This window comes from Perognathus longimembris, chromosome 26 (assembly GCF_023159225.1).
Source record: "Perognathus longimembris pacificus isolate PPM17 chromosome 26, ASM2315922v1, whole genome shotgun sequence".
Lineage (NCBI taxonomy): Eukaryota > Metazoa > Chordata > Mammalia > Rodentia > Heteromyidae > Perognathus > Perognathus longimembris.
This window is the reverse complement of record NC_063186.1, coordinates 9,554,167-9,570,549: the sequence shown is the minus strand read 5'-3', so window position 1 is coordinate 9,570,549 and position 16,383 is coordinate 9,554,167. Positions and strand designations below refer to the sequence as shown.

The following is a 16,383-nucleotide window of genomic DNA, read 5'->3' as shown; positions in this document are numbered from 1 at the left end:
AGCAACAGATCTGCCCCCCACCCCACCCCAGGAAAAGCCCTACCCTGCCTGTGGAATTATCCTGAGTCATAACTTTTGGGTTTGAGCCATGGGAAGAAAGCTTTGTGCTGGAGGCAGGGAAGGAAAGGAGGCAGCCCTGGGCCTCCAAACCTGAAAGGGGGGGGGGCCAAAAGGCAAATAAAATTTAAAAAGGGGGTGTCCGAAGTAAGCACCACCCCCAGCAGCCCTTTGTCCGTCTTGAGTTGAAGCTAACCTGCGATCGCCCCTTGGAGCCCCCCACATGTCAATCACGCCAGCCGCGGGGGGGGGGGGGGGGGGGGCGGGGAGCCTCATGCTGGCCCGCAGATCTGTGGAGGCCTTGGGGAGGGAGGGCGGGGCCTGGCTGCAGACGCGGGCCGGGAGGCGGGGCCAGTCAGTTTCACTTCCTGCCACTGCTCCTGTCTTTGCTGTCCCGGCCTGACTTGGGTAAGTTGGCCTCCCCCTGGGGAAAGAGGGCAGGAGAGAAAGGCTCTGGGCTCCCCCCACCCTGGTGGAGGTGGGCACTAGGGGAGGGGATCTTTGGGAAGCAGTGGGAGCCCCCCACCCACCACACACACACGGAGGGTGCTTGTCCCATTCTGAAAACCTCCCCCTGGCTTGCTTTCCCACCTTGGGGACAGTTCCCCACTGTAGAGAAGGCCTGAGCTACGCTACTTCCCCTCCCCACGCCTGCCCACTTTCAATCACCCCATTAGCATTCACGTGCGCCCCCCCTTCCCCCCATCACCCACGCCCTAGGCTCGTCATGGACCCGCAGGCCTCCCCCCCTGGCCCCATGCAGACCTTGATCTTCTTCGACCTGGAAGCCACCGGCCTCCCCTTCTCCCAGCCCAAGATCACAGAACTGTGCCTGCTGGCTGTCCACAGACGGGCCCTGGAGCACGCCCCCCCTTCCAAGGGAGAGCCCCCCGCACTGCCCCGCGTGGTGGACAAGCTCTCCCTGTGCGTGGCTCCGGGAAAGCCCTGTAGCCCGGCGGCCAGCGACATCACCGGCCTGAGCACAGCGGATCTGGTCGCCCACGGGCGACAACGCTTCGATGACAACCTGGTCCGCTTGCTCCTTGCCTTCCTGCAGCACCAGCCCCAACCCTGGTGCCTGGTGGCACACAATGGAGATCGCTACGACTTTCCCCTCCTCTACACCGAGCTGGCCACGCTGGGCCTGGCAGAGGCCCTGAATGGCACCTTCTGTGTGGACAGCATGATGGCCATGAGGGCCTTGGAACGAGCTAGCAGCCCCTCGGAGCGGGGCCCGAGGAAGAGCTACAGCCTGGGAAGCATCTACACCCGCCTGTATGGCCAGGCCCCGACGGACTCCCACACAGCCGAGGGCGATGTGCTCACCTTGCTTAGTATCTGTCAGTGGAAGCCACAGGCCCTGCTGCGGTGGGTGGATACCCACGCCAGACCCTTTGGCACCACCAAGCCCATGTATGAAGGCCCAGCCTGGCCAAGGACCCCCCTGAGCCAATCTGCTAAACCAGCTATTGTGCCACGGGGTACAACTGCAAACCCCAGTCCTAGCAGGCACAGGAGATCCAAGGTGACGGTTCCTCCTCTAATCAAGGTCTCTGGAGACAGCATGGAAGAAGGACTGTTGGTTCGCCTGGGTCTGCTGGTTCCCCTGAGTCTGCTGGCCTTGTTGACCTTGGCAGTAGCCACACTGTATAGGTTTTCTCCATCCACACCACAGCAATAGACCAAGAGGGAAAATCTGACTAATAAAAGACCCTGAATAGTCTTACTTGCCTCTCCACCTAATTAGTCTGGGACTTTACAGACCTACCGTAGTCATACTTGAGGTCTTGATTTGTTTAGATTTGACATTTTGTGCCAGTCCTGGGGCTTGAACTCAGGGCCTGAGCACTGTCCCTGAGCTGCTTTTGTTCAAGGCTAGCACTCGACCACTTGAGCCACTTCTGGCTTTTTCTATGTATATGATCCTGAGGAATCGAACCCGGGGCTTCCTACTAGGCAAGCACTCTACCCACTAAACCATATTCCCAGCCCCATGGGTCTTGGGTTTTGGGTGGTTTTTTTTTTTTTTTTTTTTGCCAGTCCTGGGGCTTGGACTCAGGTCCTGAGCACTGTCCCTGGCTTCTTTTTGCTCAAGGCTAGCACTCTGCCACTTGAGCCACAGTACCACTTCTGGCCATTTTCTGTATATGTGGTGCTGGGTAATTGAACCCAGGGCCTCATGTGTATGAGGCAAGCACTCTTGCCACTAGGCCATATTCCCAGCCCGGGGTCTTGGGTTTTTCAGGGTATTTCTTATCATCTCTTCTTGCTCTGCAAGCAGAAGAGCAAATCTCCCAGCCCCATACAAGCAGAAAAGCCAAGAACTCTCAACAGTCCATGCCAACTACTCAGCCTAAGTTTCCAGCCCAGCAGCAAGGGCTCTGAAGAAAGAAGCCAAGGGGCTGGGGATATGGCCTAGTGGTAGAGTGCTTGCCTTGTACACATGAAGCCCTGGGTTCGATTCCCCAGCACCACATATATAGAAAACAGCCAGAAGTGGCGCTGTGGCTCAAGTGGTAGAGTGCTAGCCTTGAGCAAAAAGAAGCCAGGGACAGTGCTCAGGCCCTGAGTCCAAGGCCCAGGACTGGCAAAAAACAAGAAATAAGAAAAGAAAGAGGGCAAGCAGTTCCAAATGATTGCATTTATTATAAACAAGGATGCAAGAATCAAGACTGTCAGAAACACACAAACAATCCAAAGCTAAGACAGCTGGTGAGACATTTTTAAGGACAGGAATCACCGAGGTATTCATAGTGCCTGGGGTCAGAGCTACCGCCAGGCCCCTGCCTGTAATCCACTTGGATTCTTGTTGTCTCTGTCACCAGGACACACTGTAGGCTGCAAGACAGGAGTTGGATGTTTTGTGCCTGTTGCAGGGCTTGAACTCGGAGTTTTAGGTGCTGTCCCTGGGCTTTTGTGCTCACACTCCCACTTGAGCCACAGCTCCACGTCTGGCTTTTTTTTTTTTTTTTTTTGGTGATCCACTGGCAAGACAGTCTCATGGCCTTTCCTGCCCAGGCTGGCTTCCAGCTGTGATCCTCAGATCTCAGCCTCCTGAGTAGCCAGGATGACAGGCGGGAGCACCCCCACACTCAGTGAGTTGGATGCATTGTGAAGCTTGGTCAAGTGGGGGTACACGAGGAATTGTGTATCCCTGGGGATCCATTTCTCTCCAAGATCCAAGGGGTTTTACCTCTCATCCATGAGCACATATTTTCAAAACAGAGAACAGGCAAAAAAACAACAACAAACCACATATGACGAAAAGTAAAAAAAAAAGAAAAACAAAACAGCAAACGCTGCAGGGTGGAAATCCCAGTGTGTTGGGGATTAGAGCTCTTCCCTCTGCTCACCTGTCGCAGAGCTAGGCCAGAAAACTCCCCTATGGCCAGTCAGGAGTCTTGAGAGTCCCTCCGCATAGATTCAGAGAAGAAAGTCCAGAGAGACAGCCATCTGGGATAGGTGGGCCTCTCCGTGAGAGGTATTGACATCAGGAGCTAACTGACCCCCCCACCCCCCCATTAAACATGATCCAGGCTCTTGGGTACAATGCCTAAAAGCATTGAGCTTCAACAGATCCCATTTTCCCAACTTGCCTGCACGTGGCTCAGACCTGATGAACAGCACCCCCAAATCCTGGGGATCAAACACGGGCCTCAGAATAGCAAGTGGCCCCAAGTCCTCACACCAGGATTATGTGTGCAAAAGTACAGAAAACAAACCAGAAGAAAACAGTGCTAACCTGCTCACTCCGGGGGGAGTTAGAAAATCTCTCCCAATACCCCCCACCTTTGAATTTGCTTGCAATTGCAGGAAAGCATTCATTTCAAGTGGAGAAGAAGGGGAAAGAAAAACAAACAAACAAAAAGTTTGGTCCTGCCCTATCCGGGCAAGGATTGGTCCGCACCTAGTCAGCATCAGAAGAAGCCACCAATCAAGAGAGGGCTCACCTTACACACGAGCCAATAAGGAAACTGTATACCACTCACTCACACACATACGCATGCGCATGGCGTTAACTGAGTGGCAGGCAGAAAGGAGGGGTGTAGATGATCAGGGGGCTGCCTTCGGGGTGTCCATGTAGGCTGGGTTGTAAGGAGGCTGGTTCATAGGGTAGGGCACGGCTGCACCTCCTGAAAGCAGAGAGAATGGTGATTGGTGGACAGCAGGGTGGGCGGGACAATAGAAAAGCCTAGAGGCCTAGTCAATGAAATACCCTGAGATGGACAGGCAGGGCAGGCAGAGGCGGGGTGCAGGCAGAGGGAAGGGGGGCAGGGGGGCGGGGACTGTAGATCCATAGAAGTACTCACCAGCCAATGTCTCGTGGTAGGCTGGTGGGCCCATAGGCTGGGCCGGGTAGGGGGGTGGATATTGTGCTGGATAGGGTGCTGTTGGCATTCCAGGCTGGGGTGGCATAGGATGGTAGCCTTGGTAGGTGGGTCCTGGATAACTAGGGGGTACACTTGGGGGTTGGGGGTACGGAGCGTGCACTACTGTGGTCGCTGTAGAGGTGGTCACGACGGCTGTGGAGAAAGAATTCCAGTCACGACTCTCTTGGTGGACCACCTGTCGTGACTCACGCCTATAATCCCAGCCACTCAGGAGGCTGAGATGTGAGGATCGTGGTTCAAAGCCACCCCAGGAGACTCTTAGCTCCAATGAATGCCATTCCCAACATCCCCTGACCCAGGACCCGGGTGGGAGTGAAGGGCACACTTACGACGAGGTCGGCGGCACATCTTGTACAAACAGCAGCAGGAGCAGGTGAAGCAGACAATAATGGTGACCACAGACAGTACCAAGATGGTCAGGCCAATGGCGATCGTCGCTCCAAATCTGCCAGAGATGACCCAATCATGACCCAGGGGCCTCGTGGGCCCAGAATTCCACCCTACAACAGCACCCACGGGGGGGGGGGGGTGTGTGTGTGGAGTCTGATTCTCAATACAGACACAACGACTTCCTGGTAACTAGAGAGCTCAAAATGGTTTCATATTCCATCTCTGCATGTATACAATGGGGGTTGTTTGGGGGTGCTGGTGGCTCGCGCCTGTGATCTTAGCGACTCAAGAGACTGAGATCTGAGGATCACAGTTCGAAGCCAGCCTGCTTCAGTTAACTACTTTTTTAAAAAAAGCCAGAAGTAGAGCTGTGGCTCAAGTGGTTAAATGCTAACCTTCCTTCCTTCCTTCCTTCCTTCCTTCCTTCCTTCCTTCCTTCCTTCCTTCCTTCTTTCTTGGGGTCAGTCATGGGACTTGAACTCAGGGCCTGGGCACTGTCCCTAAGCTCTTTTGCTCAAGGCTAGCACTCTACCCCTGAGCCATAACTCCACTTCCGGTTTTTGAATGGTTCATTGGCGATAAGAGTCTCAGGGACTTTTTGGCTTGGGCTGGCTTCGAACTGGGATCCTCAGATCTCAGTCTCCTGAGTAGGTAGGAGGAGGGCACGGGTGAGCCACTGGCACCAGGTAAACTTTGAGCAGAAAGCTCAAAAAATAGACAGCTCCCATACCCTGAGTTCAAGCCCCAGGACAAGCAAAAAAAAAAAAGAAAAAAGAAAAGAAAAAAGGAGGAGGAAGGGAAGGAAGGAAGGAAAAGAAAATATGGTTGTTTGGGGGTGCTGGTGGCTCACGACTATAATCCTTGCCACTCAGGAGGCTGAGATCTAAGGATCCCAGATCGAAGCCAGCCTGGGCAACTATTCAGAAAAAGCCTGCAAGTAGCGCTGTGGCTCAAGTAGTAGAGCACCAGCCTTGAGCAAAAGAAGCTCAGGGACAGCACTCAGGCCCTGAGTTCAAGCCCTATGACCCATCAAAAGTAAAAACCACAAGGTAGTGAGACAATTCCATGTGGAGACAGAGGTGAGATGGAAGATAAAGGCCTGGCGGAAGCTCAGGAAATAAGGAAGGAGAGAAGCCTTGGAGGGGGTGCAGTCCCTCGGGCAAGCTAGGGCATGCCCAAAGCCCGGGGCTGCTTTGTCGTGGGGAACCAGCTGTTCACATGTATGCTTGCCCCTTCCCCCCATCACTACCTGGCATGGTTTCCCCTCCCCGCCCCCCAGTGAGAAAGCTAAGAACACACAAGAGGATTGGGGGGAGGGGGGGTGCTGGATTTGCTGGAAGAAATCTCTCCACCCATCCAGGTGCCCAGGGAATGAATAATCCTAGGATTGGCAGTTCACCCAAAGTGATTTCCAAAAAAAATCAGACCCGGGGCTGGGGATATGGCCTAGTGGCAAGAGTGATCACCTCATATACATGAAGCCCTGGGTTCGATTCCTCAGCACCATATATATAGAAAATGGCCAGAAGTGGCGCTGTGGCTCAAGTGGTAGAGGGCTAGCCTTGAGCAAAAAGAAGCCAGGGACAGTGCTCAGGCCCTGAGTTCAAGCCCCAGGACTGGCAACAAAACAAATAAACAAAAATCAGACCTGTCCAGCCAAGTTCTCCCCCTCCAACCCCCTGGAGTCTCACAAAAGGAAACTCCACGTAATCCTGACTATGGAGGAAGCTGAGATCTGACGATTCAGATTGGAGGTCAGCCCCTGCAGGGAAGTCCTTGAAACTCTTTATCTCCAATGAACTAGAAAAGTGGAGCTAGGGGCTCCCTTGCAGAACACCAGCCTTGAGCTAAAACGCTCAGGGAGCCAGGTGCAAGTATTTCGGGCTCGTCATCCTAGCTCCTCAAGAGGCTGAAATCTTGACGATCCAAGTTCGAAGCCAGCCCAGGTGGGAAAGTCTATGAGACTCATCTCTAAGGAGCCACCAAAAAAAAAAAAAAAAAGCCAGAAGTGGAACTCTGGTTGAAGTGGCAGAGCACCAGCCTTGGGGGAAAAATATAAAAATAAAGCACAAGCTGGCTTGTCAGCTACTTCAATCTCTACTGAAGATTGCAGTTCGAAGCCAGCCAGGGAAGGAAAGTCCTTAGAGACTCTTATGTCCAATGAGCCAACAGAAAAGCAGAAGTGGAGCTGTGGCTCAAAGAGGTAGAGCACTGGCCTTGAGCGGAAAAAGCTCAGGAACAGCGCCCAGGCCCTGAGTTCAAGCCCCACGATCAACAAAAGAAAAAGGAAAAAAAAAAAAAAGCTAAGGTATAGAGCTCAGGCCTTGAGTTCAAGGCTCCATTACTGACATCCACCATCACCACCACCCCTCAAAAAAAAAAAAAAGACTAGGGCTGGGAATATGGCCTAGTGGCAAGAGTGCTTGCCTTGTATACATGAAGCCCTGGGTTCGATTCCTCAGCACCACATATATAGAAAACGGCCAGAAGTGGCGCTGTGGCTCAAGTGGTAGAGTGCTAGCCTTGAGCAAACAAGCCAGGGACAGTGCTCAGGCCCTGAGTTCAAGGCCCAGGACTGGCCAAAAAAAAAAAAAATCCTGTTAGATACTGAGGTCACAGTCTGCCCTCCCCCATAAATAAATACATTAATTATAAAAAACAGGGCTTCCAGCTCCCAGCATCTCAACAGGGTTCCCCAACCAAAGGACAGACTTGAAGACAAGGCTACTCTGCCCCCCAAACTCCACGATCAATCGGTCGAAAGCACACAGTAAGTTCCCCAAACAAGACCCAACCTCAGCCGGGGGGGGGGGGGGGTGATCCAAGCGAGGACCAGGGGAGTTAGGAGTCACTAGGAAAAGGGGATCCCACACATTCCTAGCCAGTGACTAGGGGAAGCTGGGGCCCCCAGCCGGCGGTGAAGCAAGCTCTCCCCAGCTGCTGTCTAGAAAATGCATCACCCACCCTGGAGTCCCCCCACCCACCCCAACTTCCCCTGGCTCACCCCATCTTAGCCTTCGCCTGCACCCAGCACGTCCGTCCAACACCCCCCCACCCCACTTCCCCACCCGAAGCCACAGTCACAATCTCCACCCCTTTCAGAGAAAAGGAAAGCCAGTCTCTCCTTGGCCCTGCCCACCTCTGACGTCAGAGGCAGGAAGGACAAACACACACCAGACCAGCAGCCTTTCTTAAAGACACAGCAGCAACGGGGCGCCTGTCAGCCTAGCCGCTCAGGAGGCTGAGATCTGAGGATCGCGGTTCAAAACCAGCCTGGGCAAGGGAAAATCTGTGAGACTCTGATCTCCAACAGACAACTCACTCACACACAAACAAACACACACACACACACACACACACACACACACACAGAGCTGATTCCCACTCACTTTCCAAGTGAATCTCACCCACTGTGGTCTCCAAGGTTCCGCCCTGACAGATCATAGCTTGGAACCAGTACAAAAGAGCTTCATAATTACCTGCCGCACTGTGCAGCTCTACCTCACTGATCATTAAGGTTGTCTACGTAGCTTATAATACGTGGCTTATAATAAAGCCACATTTCAATCTTTTATTTAAAATTGCAGGGTGGTAACTAGTGGCTCGCGCCTGTCATCCTAGCTACTCAGGAGGCTGAGATCTGAGGATGGTGGTTCAAAGCCAGCCTGGGCAGGGAAGTCCTAAGGACTTTTTTGTTGTTGTTGTCAGTTTGTGGGGTCGTGGGGTTTGAACTCAGGGCTGTCCCTGAGCTCTTCAGCTCAAGGCTAGCGCTCTACCCCTTGAGCCACAGCCCCACTTCCGGTTTTCTGGTGGTTTCATTGGCGATCAGAGTCTCACAGACTTTCCTGCCCAGGCTGACTTTGAACTGAGATCCTCAGATCTCAGCCTCCTTCCTCATTAGCCAACCCCACAATGACTACAGCTCCCCCCACCTGTCCCTTCCACATTGTCAATACAGAGCCTGCCCCTGGCCTTTCAGCCTTCAGCCCCATCCACAGTCACCCACGGGAGATGGAGGATCAAAGGCCCCCGTGGGGACAGCTTCCCCGAGACCCCATCTCAACCACGTGGTCCCTACGGGTACCTTGTGTATCTCCCTCCATCACCGACGCCACCGATGGAGAGACTTCAACTTACCCTGGCATGGAGTCATCGTAGCTGTCATAGCTGGATCCAAGCCTCAGTGCTACACCCAGCTGCTCCAATGGCTGCGCGGGGTTGGATGGACTGCCAAGAGGAAAGAAAATTTCACCCATGAGGGACTGGGACTGTGGCTTAGCGGTAGAGTGCTCGCCTCCCATGCACGAAGCCCTGGGTTCGATTCCTCAGCACCACATATATAGAAAAAGCCAGAAGTGGCGCTGTGGCTCAAGTGGTAGAGTGCTAGCCTTGAACAAAAGAAGCTCCAGGGACAGTGCTCAGGCCCTGAGTTCAAGCCCAGTGACTGACAATAAATAAATAAGTAGAACCATACAGAGAAACCAGGCACCTGAGTTTGTTCTTTTTTGGGGGGTGAGGGGCTATCAAGCAATTATAGAGGGGCAGCTAAAGAGGCACTTCCAGAAATTTCAAGAGATTTCAAAGAAGAGGACAGGAATTAGATCTAGAACCCAGCTGATGAAGAGAAACCCTAATGGTCCCCATTCTCTGGAGCTTGGACCCCAAAAGCTGTTCTCTCAAGGGAAGGGAGACACTGACTCAATTGTCTTAGCTTCTGATCCTTTGGGGTTTCGCAGTGAGACCAAGATGGTTTTTGTGTTCATATCCCAGTCAGAATCCAGATAAACTTTCCCAGGAGAGGCCTGAGCTTCACGTTCCTGTCATCAGGTTTGCAAATGCAATGTCAGGCAGACCAATGCTCAGGCGTGAGCATTTTCAGGCTGGGTGCTGGTGGCTCACGCCTGTCATCCTAGCTACTCAGGAGGCTGAGATCTGAGGATCGTGGTTCAAAGCCAGTGAGGCAAGAAAGTCCCTGACACTCTTATCTGCAATGAACCCCTAATAAAAAACTGGAAGTGGTGCTGTGGCTCAAGTGGTAGAGTGCTAGCCTTGAGCACAAAGAAGCTCAGGGACAGTGCCCAGGCCCTGAGTTCAAGCCTCAAGAAGGGCAGGAGAGAAAAAAAAAAGCCTAAATTTAAAAAAAAAGGGGGAGAGGGGGGCTGGAACTGGATATGCACACACACACACACACACACACACACACACACACACACACAGATAAAAAATGGATAAAAAAGTGGTAGTGGCAGAGAAGATAGAAAACCACAGATTCAGGAAGCTGACAAACCCGTCATAGCAAAAACAAAAGACACTCGATATATAGATCTATCACCATAACTAACACCAAAAGATAAGAACAAAATCAGAAAAATCATTCAGAGATGGGGCTGGGGATATGGCCTAGTGGCAAGAGTGCTTGCCTCGTATACATGAGGCCCTGGGTTCGATTCCTCAGCACCACATATACAGAAAATGACCAGAAGTGGCGCTGTGGCTCAAGTGGCAGAGTGCTAGCCTTGAGCGGGAAGAAGCCAGGGACAGTGCTCAGGCCCTGAGTCCAAGCCCCAGGACTGGCAAAAAAAAAAAAAAAAAAAAAAAAAAAAAAAAAAAATCATTCAGAGACGAGGAAAGAGAAAATAAGCCAGATTTTAGGTGGAGGTGTAGCTCAGTGCTAAACAGCTTGCCTAGCATATGGGAAGCACTTAGGTGGGAGTCATTAATGGGGCAAAAAGAAAGAAAGAAAGAAAGAAAGAAAGAAAGAAAGAAGGAAGGAGAGAGAAAGAAAGATTTCCTTTTTTAAATTTAATTTTAATTTTATTCTTATTTATTTACTTATTTATTTAGCCAGTCCTGGGCCTTGAACTCAGGGCCTGAGCACTGTCCCTGGCTTCTTTTTGCTCAAGGCTAGCACTCTGCCACTTGAGCCACAGCGCCACTTCTGGCCGTTTTCTGTATATGTGGTGCTGGGGAATCAAACCCAGGGCTTCATATATAGGAGTCAAGCCCTCTTGCCACTAGGCCGTATTCCCAGCCCCCAAGAAAGATTTCTTATATGTGTGTTTGCTGGTCCTGGGGCTTGAACTCAGGGCCTGTGCATTGTCAGGCTCAAGGCTGGCTCTCTACCAATTGAACCACACCTCCACTTCCAGCTTTTTGTTGGTTAATTGGCAATAAAGAATCTCAAAGATGGGCTGGGAAGGTGGCTCAGTGGTAGAGCGCTCGCCTCACATGCACGAAGCCCTGGGTTCGATTCCTCAGCACCACATACACAGAAAAAAGCCAGAAGTGGCGCTGTGGCTTAAGTTGGTACAGTGCTAACCTTGAGCACAAAGACGTTCAGGGACAGTGCCCAGGCCCTGAGTTCAAGCCCCAGGACTGGCCAATAGTAAATAAATAAATTAAATAAAGCACCCACCTGGCCTTAACCATGCCACACGTTTCCTCATTCCCCACGAATTTCTTCAAGACGTCAGAGCAGCAGTATTGATGAGAACAGGAACCACAGCAGAAATCAGGACAAGATTGTGCGATTGGCTTGTCACCACCCAAATTCAAACACAGCTCACCATGGGCTGGAAGAAGAAATAACCCCCCAAGAACAGACGTCACCCACGTGTTTGCACACTTACCACGCACGAAGATGTCCTTTCCCCCACAGCAACTCATCACCCAGCTTTGCTCTCTCCTCTAGGCCACAGAGAGATGCCCTCAGGAGGGCTGGGAAGGTGGCTTAGTGGTAGAGCGCTCACCTCGCATGCATGAAGCCCTGGGTTCGATTCCTCAGCACCACATACACAGAAAAAGCCGGAAGTGGGGCTGTGGCTCAAGTGGCAGAGTGTTAGCCTTGAGCAAAAAGCAGCTCAGGGACAGTGCTCAGGCCCTGAGTTCAAGGCCCAGGACTGACAGAACAACAGCACCTTGTGTGTTCCACTTCCACATTTTGGGTGATGGCTGTTGGGTGTCAGTTGATGCCACAGAGAACACAAACATTTCCTGGTAAACACTTCCCAGTGCACGCCCAGCCCTGAACAAATGCTTTCTGTAGCTCTTGGGCAACAAGGCTTAGGGTGGATCAGCCAAAGCCAGCCCTGGGGCTGACCTCATGACTCTGGGTCCGGGGCTGGGTTCGGAAGTATAAAATGCTGGATGGGAAGGCCTGGGCATGTGGCTCAGTGATAGAGAGCTTGCCTAGCATGCATGAAGCCCTGGGTTCGATTCCTCAGCACCACATACACAGAAAAAGCCCAAAGTGGCGCTGTGGCTCAAGGGGTAGAGTGCTAGCCTTGAGCAAAAGAGGCTCAGGAATAGTCATCAGGCCCTGAGTTCACCCTGAGTTCAAACCCCAGGGCTGGAAGAAAATAAAAAGAGTTTTACAGATTTCCTGCCTCGGCCAGCTTTGAACCGTGACCCTCATTTCTCAGCCATCAGGCACCAAGCTGACCATGAGGTTTGCAAAACCTCCAGGCAACAACGAGTCCAGAAAATCCCACGTGTCACAGGAGATCGAGACCCATCTCCGAGGTGTCGGCCTACAAGCAAACTTGGCATCGCTACTTCAGAAGATCGAGACCCACCGAATGACTTCCAGGCGGAAAGATCATTGGGGAACAGAATGGGGGGAGAACTTTGGTGGGGGCTAGATCCCAGAGCAGGGTATCGGACCCACAGGGGCCCAGCTCAGCCAGCTGGCCAGCTAAAGGTCATTCTCCAGCTGAGGGGGTTCAAGGCAAGCACCTCCACCTGGGCCTCCAGCCCCAGGCCAGGCTCAGGGACACAAATCCACACGACTCCCCAATACAAGCTCTGACTCCCTAATACAAGCACTCTTGATCACCAAGTGGCCCGGCACCCTTCCACTCCCGGGCTCACCCCTGGGCTGATTCAAGGGGGTGAGGGGGTGAGGGGAGGGGGGGCCTGAAGTCTCCCCTACCATTCCCCTGCCCCAAGACCTTCAGATCTCTGCCAGCACCCCCCCACGCCCCCCAACCAGGAAACAGAGCCATTCACCTCCAGGAAGTGACTCACCCTAAAGGGTGCTTCCAATGTCTGCTCCTCAAAGCCCCCCAGCCTCCCATCAGTGAGTCAGCCGTCTACAAGGACACACACACACACACACACACACACACACACAGGGGTGTGTCCACCCCCCCATCTTGGGGCCCAGCCTCTCCAGGAACAGGCGGGCTCCGGAGGCCAGGGCGTTGGAGGCTGCGAGTTGCCCCCAGGCTGCGAGTTCTAGTCCCACCCCTGCCCACCACCAAGCCTGAGGGGGGGGGAGAGAGGGAGAGAGGGGGAGGGAGAGAGAGAGAGAGAGAGAGAGAGAGAGAGAGAGAGAGAGGCCCAGGGAGGGAATGAAGGGGAGCTCAGTTGTGGGGTTCACTGGGGTGGGGGCATGCTGTGCTGTTAGAAGGGGGCCGGGGGTGTCTAGCTTACCCTCAGGGACTCCCCAACCCCAGATCAGGACACACCACCCCCTCCCTCCCTGCCCCCCCCCAGGCTCACCACCCAGAGGCAGCAGCAGTAGACACAGCAACAAGGTCCCAGGTACAGGGGTCGGCACAGCCATGGCTGGACAGACAGACAGGACAGACTGACGGACAGACGGAAGACCGGGGGGCAGGAGGGGAGCCGCAGCCTCGGAGACCCGAGCTGCCTGCCGCTGGCCTCGCCTCGCCCCGCCCCCTGGTCTGTTCCCGGAACCCCCGCCCTGGAGGAGAGGGGAGGGGGGGAAAAGGGGAGGGAGAGGGCGGGAGAGGGCGGGTTAGAAAAGGGGGGGGGGAAGTGGCCGCCCCTCCCAGCCTCAGGCCTCACCCCACCCACCACCAAACTGGGGATCCAATGCTAGAAACTCCCAGCAACTCCCCAAAGTTCACTTCTGCTCATTGGATTTGTTTTGTTGTGGTGGGGGGGGGGCTTGAACTCAGGGCCTAGGGGAGGGGGGGCTGCCCTTGAACATTTCCCACTCAAGGTTGGGGGGGGGCTCTACCTGCTTGCCCCGCACCTCCACTTCTGAGCACCTCCACTTCTGATTCGTGGGAAATAAGAATTCTCATGGACTTTTCTGCCCCAGGCTGGCTTTGAACTTCAGGAGCTAGGATGACAAGCAGGCTCCTGGCTGCCAGATTTCTAGGACCCCCAACTTGAGGACAAAATGTCCCCCCTCCCCCATTCCCTAAGATGGCACCCCATCTCTCTGGTGATCTACACTCCCCGCCCTCACACACACAACCCAGAAGGGGGGCACTGGTACCTCCCGGGTCCTCAGGAGGACCTGAGAGCTGAGGATCACAGTTCAAAGCCAGCCTAGGCAGCCAAGTCCATGAGACTCTTATCTCCAATGAACCAGCACCAAAGCTGAACGTGGGAACTGGGATTCGTGTGAGAGGACTAGCCTTGAACAACCACCACCACCACAACAATCTCAAAGACTCCAAGGACAGAGCCCAGGCCCTGAGTTCAAGCCCTAGCACCGGCACACCATTTATTATTTTTATAAAAAGGAAAATTGGAAGCCAGGAGTTGATTCCTCCCCCCCCCCCGCCCCCCACCAATCCAAGCTCCTCAAAGCCCAGCCAGAGCAGAAAACTTCCTGAGACTCTTATCTCCAATTCAATTCCTCAAGGCCTTAAAGGGAAAAATGTTAGCTAGCAGAGAAACAAGTTGTGGCCACAGGCCCGGGAGGTCTCGAAAAAAACATTGTAATTAAAACTTCCCAACCCTGGAGGCTAGACATGAGGAGAGACCGGAATTTCCCAGTCTCATTAAGTGTTTCAACCTCAGGCTGAGGGTGTTAGTCTCAGCCCATAGACAACCCACTTTCAGTCTATTGAAAAGTGTGGGGGGGGGGGCTGGGGGCTGGGGGCTGGGGATATGGCCTAGTGCCAAGAGAGCTTGCCTCGTATACATGAGGCCCTGGGTTCGATTCCCCAGCACCACATATATGGAAAACGGCCAGAAGGGGCGCTGTGGCTCAGGTGGCAGAGTGCTAGCCTTGAGCAAAAGGAAAAAAGAAGCCAGGGACAGTGCTCAGGCCCTGAGTTCAAGCCCCAGGACTGGCCAAAAAAAAAAAAAAGTGTGTGTGTGTGGTGTGTGTTTATATATATAAGTGTGTATATATACACATATAAGTGTGTATATACATATATAAGTGCATATATAAGTGTATATATATTATGGAACCAATATATTATGGAACCGATGGTTAACATCCTTAGGACATGCCATTTATCTTCCCACCACTATTCTGACCTTTGTCACCATAATTAATTTTGCCTCTTTTTGAAAAGCACTATTGTGACTTCTGTCACCATAGATTCATCTTGCTTTTATTTCATAAAAATAGAATTATCAAGTTATCCTTTTTTGTATTTTATCATCAAATGTATTCTGAGACTTAACCATGTTGTTTCTTTTTCTTTGTCCCTCTCATGTTGTTTGATGTATCAAAAAATGTGGTTCTTTAAATTTCTGTATAAACATAAATTTATAAATTATGAAAACAAACAAACAAACAAAAAAAAACATCCTTAGGACAGAAGGGACTCAAGCTTATCCCCAAAGAACAGCAGAGCCTTGCAGAACCAATCATGCCCAAATGAAAATAATTACCTAGAATATTCAGGTGGGAGCCAGATTGTTCCCTTTCAATGACCACCATAGTTTGGTCCTAAGAACCAGAACTGAGATAATGACCAACCAGGCCACAGCTGTAACCCAGGTCTCTTTAAACTAGGTGTACTTTTGCCCCAGGCTCCTAATTCCTACTTCTTCTTCTAGTTAAAGCTAACCTAATGTTCCTGTCTATAAACCCAAAATGAGGGCTGAGAATATGACACACACCATCCTTTGAATTTATTTTTCTTTTGCCAGTCCTGGGGCTTGAACTCAAGGCCTGGACACTGTCCCTGGCTTCACTGGCTCAAGGCTAGCACTCTACCACCTGAGCCACAGCGCCACTTCCAGCGTTTTTGGTGGTTCACTGGTGATAAGCCTCCTGGATTTTTCCTACCTAGGCTGGCTTCGAACTGCGATCCTTCAGGTACAGCTACAGAATACAACCTTCAGGGATTGTTTTGAAAATAGGATTTATTGCCAAGAATGCCGACACACAGTGCAAAGTGTGGCTGAGAGCCAAAAAACCATCCACCCACCTTCAGTGAACTGGCCCAGCTAGAACCTGGCGGACCACCACGCGCATGCCCGTCCCCGGGCTGCTCCCAGGGGGCTTTGGTGATCTCTAGGAGTGTCATCGTGGACCGAAATGACAGTGGCAGTTCAGTGGAGAGAAGAGGATCACGGACTTTCCTACCCCAAGGCTGGCTGGGAATGGCAGAACCTCAACTCAGCCTCCTGAGGAGCCGGGATTACAGGCATGCGCTACTACAGGCTTTATAGGATCACAAGTTTGTGGTTGTTTTCTGAACCGATCATGGCAAGTACAAGTTTCTGCGAGCACATCCATTCCTGTGTGGACAGTAGCGGGCAGCTTCCTCTTCCTCTTTGCCAGTGCAGGCATTGGGGAAAGGGAGACCCAGTCTCCCCTTGA

At 52.5% G+C, this 16,383-nt stretch overlaps 2 protein-coding genes across 2 annotated transcripts; one reads left to right on the top strand and one right to left on the bottom strand.

Annotated features, from left to right (window-relative positions):
- The first annotated feature begins 427 nt into the window (after positions 1-427).
- On the top strand, positions 428-1,943 carry Trex1 (three prime repair exonuclease 1). The gene is made up of 2 exons (XM_048334602.1): positions 428-465; positions 778-1,943. The coding sequence occupies exon 2, from the start codon at positions 785-787 to the stop codon at positions 1,736-1,738; it is 954 nt and encodes a 317-aa protein (XP_048190559.1). The 5' UTR covers positions 428-465; positions 778-784; the 3' UTR covers positions 1,739-1,943.
- A 1,066-nt stretch (positions 1,944-3,009) lies between these two features.
- Shisa5 (shisa family member 5) lies at positions 3,010-13,510 on the bottom strand. Its single transcript, XM_048334601.1, has 6 exons — positions 13,341-13,510; positions 11,254-11,410; positions 8,976-9,065; positions 4,778-4,893; positions 4,368-4,580; positions 3,010-4,190 (listed from the first exon to the last, which is right to left on the bottom strand). Exons 1-6 carry the CDS (start codon positions 13,402-13,404, stop codon positions 4,111-4,113), a joined length of 720 nt encoding a protein of 239 aa, XP_048190558.1. The 5' UTR covers positions 13,405-13,510; the 3' UTR covers positions 3,010-4,110.
- Between the last annotated feature and the right edge of the window lie 2,873 nt (positions 13,511-16,383).

What these genes read in the sequence shown, in the direction of transcription:
- Trex1 (XM_048334602.1), top strand. Translation starts at nt 785, where the DNA reads ATGGACCCGCAGGCCTCCCCCCCTGGCCCCATGCAGACCTTGATCTTC.
- Shisa5 (XM_048334601.1), bottom strand. Translation starts at nt 13,404, where the DNA reads ATGGCTGTGCCGACCCCTGTACCTGGGACCTTGTTGCTGTGTCTACTG. An exon ending in TACGATGACTCCATGCCAGG is followed by an intron (nt 4,894 to 8,975) that starts GTAAGTTGAAGT and finishes CATCTCTGGCAG; the next exon opens with ATTTGGAGCGACGATCGCCA. An exon ending in GATGTGCCGCCGACCTCGTC is followed by an intron (nt 4,581 to 4,777) that starts GTAAGTGTGCCC and finishes CTTTCTCCACAG; the next exon opens with CCGTCGTGACCACCTCTACA.